The sequence below is a fragment of the Lolium perenne genome, chromosome 3, assembly GCF_019359855.2.
Source record: "Lolium perenne isolate Kyuss_39 chromosome 3, Kyuss_2.0, whole genome shotgun sequence".
NCBI lineage: Eukaryota > Viridiplantae > Streptophyta > Magnoliopsida > Poales > Poaceae > Lolium > Lolium perenne.
The window spans coordinates 3842509-3844596 of NC_067246.2; the positions used below are offsets into that span (position 1 = coordinate 3842509).

Here is a 2088-nt window from a genome sequence, read left to right on the forward strand (position 1 = left end):
CTCCTCAACAAAATGTTGATACATCTACTCCTTCGAGCCCCCGTGCCCCTTCACCAAAAAGGGCACGGGTTGAAAAGATTGTTGATTCTGCCCTCGGTTGGGCAGTTCGTCGCCCCCGCTCCTAGATGATGTAAGTTTGTCGACATCTATATTTTCTTTATTTTATTTCTTCACATCTCTTTTTTTTTTTTTTTTTTTTATGCCGATGTTTCTCTTACTGTGTTCACGTTGAACAGCCTATGATCAAGGATCTTCTCCGCATCGGTTCCCAATTTATTGGGTACCGTGAATATGCTAATAGAGCCGAAGGTAACGACTGTCATACTTGTCGTTTTTCCTTAATTTGTCACTCCTGTTGCTTGCCGCGATTTTTTGATCTTTCTTCTCTCTTTTTTCCATATCTCGACAGAGAAATTTGCAGAGGCTAACGAACGCGCCGACGCACTGGCTCAAAAACTTGAGCAAAGTGAGGCGGCTCGCAAGAAAGCCGAACTCGCTGCTAGCAAAGCCAAGGTCGAAGCTGATGAAGCTAAGGCGAAAGCTGCTGGTGTCGAGGAACTGCAGAAGAAACTTGAGGATGCGACAACTGCCTTGGATGAGCTCAAAGCTGCACAAGCTTCTCGTGACGAAGGAATCCTCAAGCGTTTGAAGTCGCAAAGTCGACGTACTCTGAGTAATATTATCAATCCCTTTTATTTTACTGCACTTCCTGTTTCTTGATTGTTTGACTGATGTCTTGTCTCGTGTGGCAGCCCAAACAAACCAGGATTTTGATCTGGATAATCCTGTCAACGATCCTCTCCTTGACGCACTTTCTCTTCTGGAGTTTCACGGGCGCGAAATTCGTGAAGGCGTGGCAAATGCTAATGCAGGATTGTCAGCGTTGTTCCCTTATTTCTTTCCGAAGAAAGAAGAACCCGCAACTTTCCTTAACCTTGCCAAGATGTTTAATGCTTCGGAAGACCTGGGATTGAAGATGCGTCAGGAGAATATGAAGGTTGCTGTCGAGAGTACTGTTGCCCTGGTTGCTGACAGCCAACAGACGCTTGATTGGATGAAGGTTGGCGACACCAGTCAGATAGAGCAGTCAAGATGGAGGTCGCTGATCAAGGCGGCCAAGCCCAACACGAAGAAGATCTTGGCGTATCTGGGGATCAAGCCAGCTTCAACTCCTAGCTCCTCGAGGCCGGAGGTCTAGTTGCATGCCTCTGTTTTTCTTTCTGTTTCTTTTGCTTCTGTCGCCAAAGTAGTCATTTGGCGACACGTACTTTCTTAACTCCACTGTAATGCCCTTGTAATTATTCCAAGAGATTAATGAAGACTTCTATCTTTGCTTGTTATTTGATGTTGTCTTGTTTATTTTTCAGTTGATATTTGATAACTATACTCCATCTTCTGCTCCTTCCAATGTTTCGCCTTCTTCTTCCCGCGCGAGGAAAGCTTTTGGTGATACCGCTCCTGTTGACGATACCTTGTCGCAAGAACTGGATGAACTTCGGCAACAACTTCAGTATGCGAAGAAGCAAACACTTGTGATGATGGAGCAATCTCGTAAGTCATCTGAAGCCGAAAAAATTGCTCTTCAACAAGCTCGCGAGGCCGTAGCTGCTAAGGAAATTGCTGCTTCCGAGGCTGAAAAGGCGACTATTCGAGAAAATTTCATGCTCGAATTAATGAATGAAGCCAGTGCAGATATGTCGGGTATGTCTGTTTCATCCTCTGATATCTTCCATCTTCATGCTACTGTCTTTTAAAGGTTTCCACTTCTTTGTTTTGATAGGTGCCTTTACTGATGCTGCTGCCGAAGAAGAGAGGGTAAATGCTAGGACAACCCTCCTTGTTAATCTTTCCCTGGACCATGGTTCTTTGTTTTGGGCTACCCCGGAGAGGACCCGCCAAATTGTCAGATTTCAAGATCGCGCCTCTCAAACTCGCGATTTCCTTGACTTCTGTACCAAGTCCTTGTCCATGGTTTATAACTCCATGTTTCCTCGGAACGCCCAACCAAAAACTCTTCCTGAATTGATGGAAAGGTTCAAGGATGCGCGCAGTATCCATGATTTTGTCAAAGCCCAATTGGTAGCTGGC

The 2088-nt window shown here is 45.3% G+C and overlaps 1 protein-coding gene across 1 annotated transcript; it reads left to right on the forward strand.

Annotated features, from left to right (window-relative positions):
* The first annotated feature begins 213 nt into the window (after nt 1–213).
* On the forward strand, nt 214–1387 carry LOC139837462 (uncharacterized). The gene is made up of 3 exons (XM_071826901.1): nt 214–309; nt 410–673; nt 753–1387. Exons 1-3 carry the CDS (start codon nt 240–242, stop codon nt 1196–1198), a joined length of 780 nt encoding a protein of 259 aa, XP_071683002.1. The 5' UTR covers nt 214–239; the 3' UTR covers nt 1199–1387.
* The last annotated feature ends 701 nt before the right edge of the window (nt 1388–2088 follow it).

Bases quoted from the DNA above. Each gene is read 5' to 3' on its own strand.
- LOC139837462 (XM_071826901.1), top strand. From the start codon at position 240: ATGATCAAGGATCTTCTCCGCATCGGTTCCCAATTTATTGGGTACCGT. The intron at 310-409 runs GTAACGACTGTC...ATATCTCGACAG, and splicing joins ATATGCTAATAGAGCCGAAG to AGAAATTTGCAGAGGCTAAC. The intron at 674-752 runs GTAATATTATCA...CTCGTGTGGCAG, and splicing joins GCAAAGTCGACGTACTCTGA to CCCAAACAAACCAGGATTTT.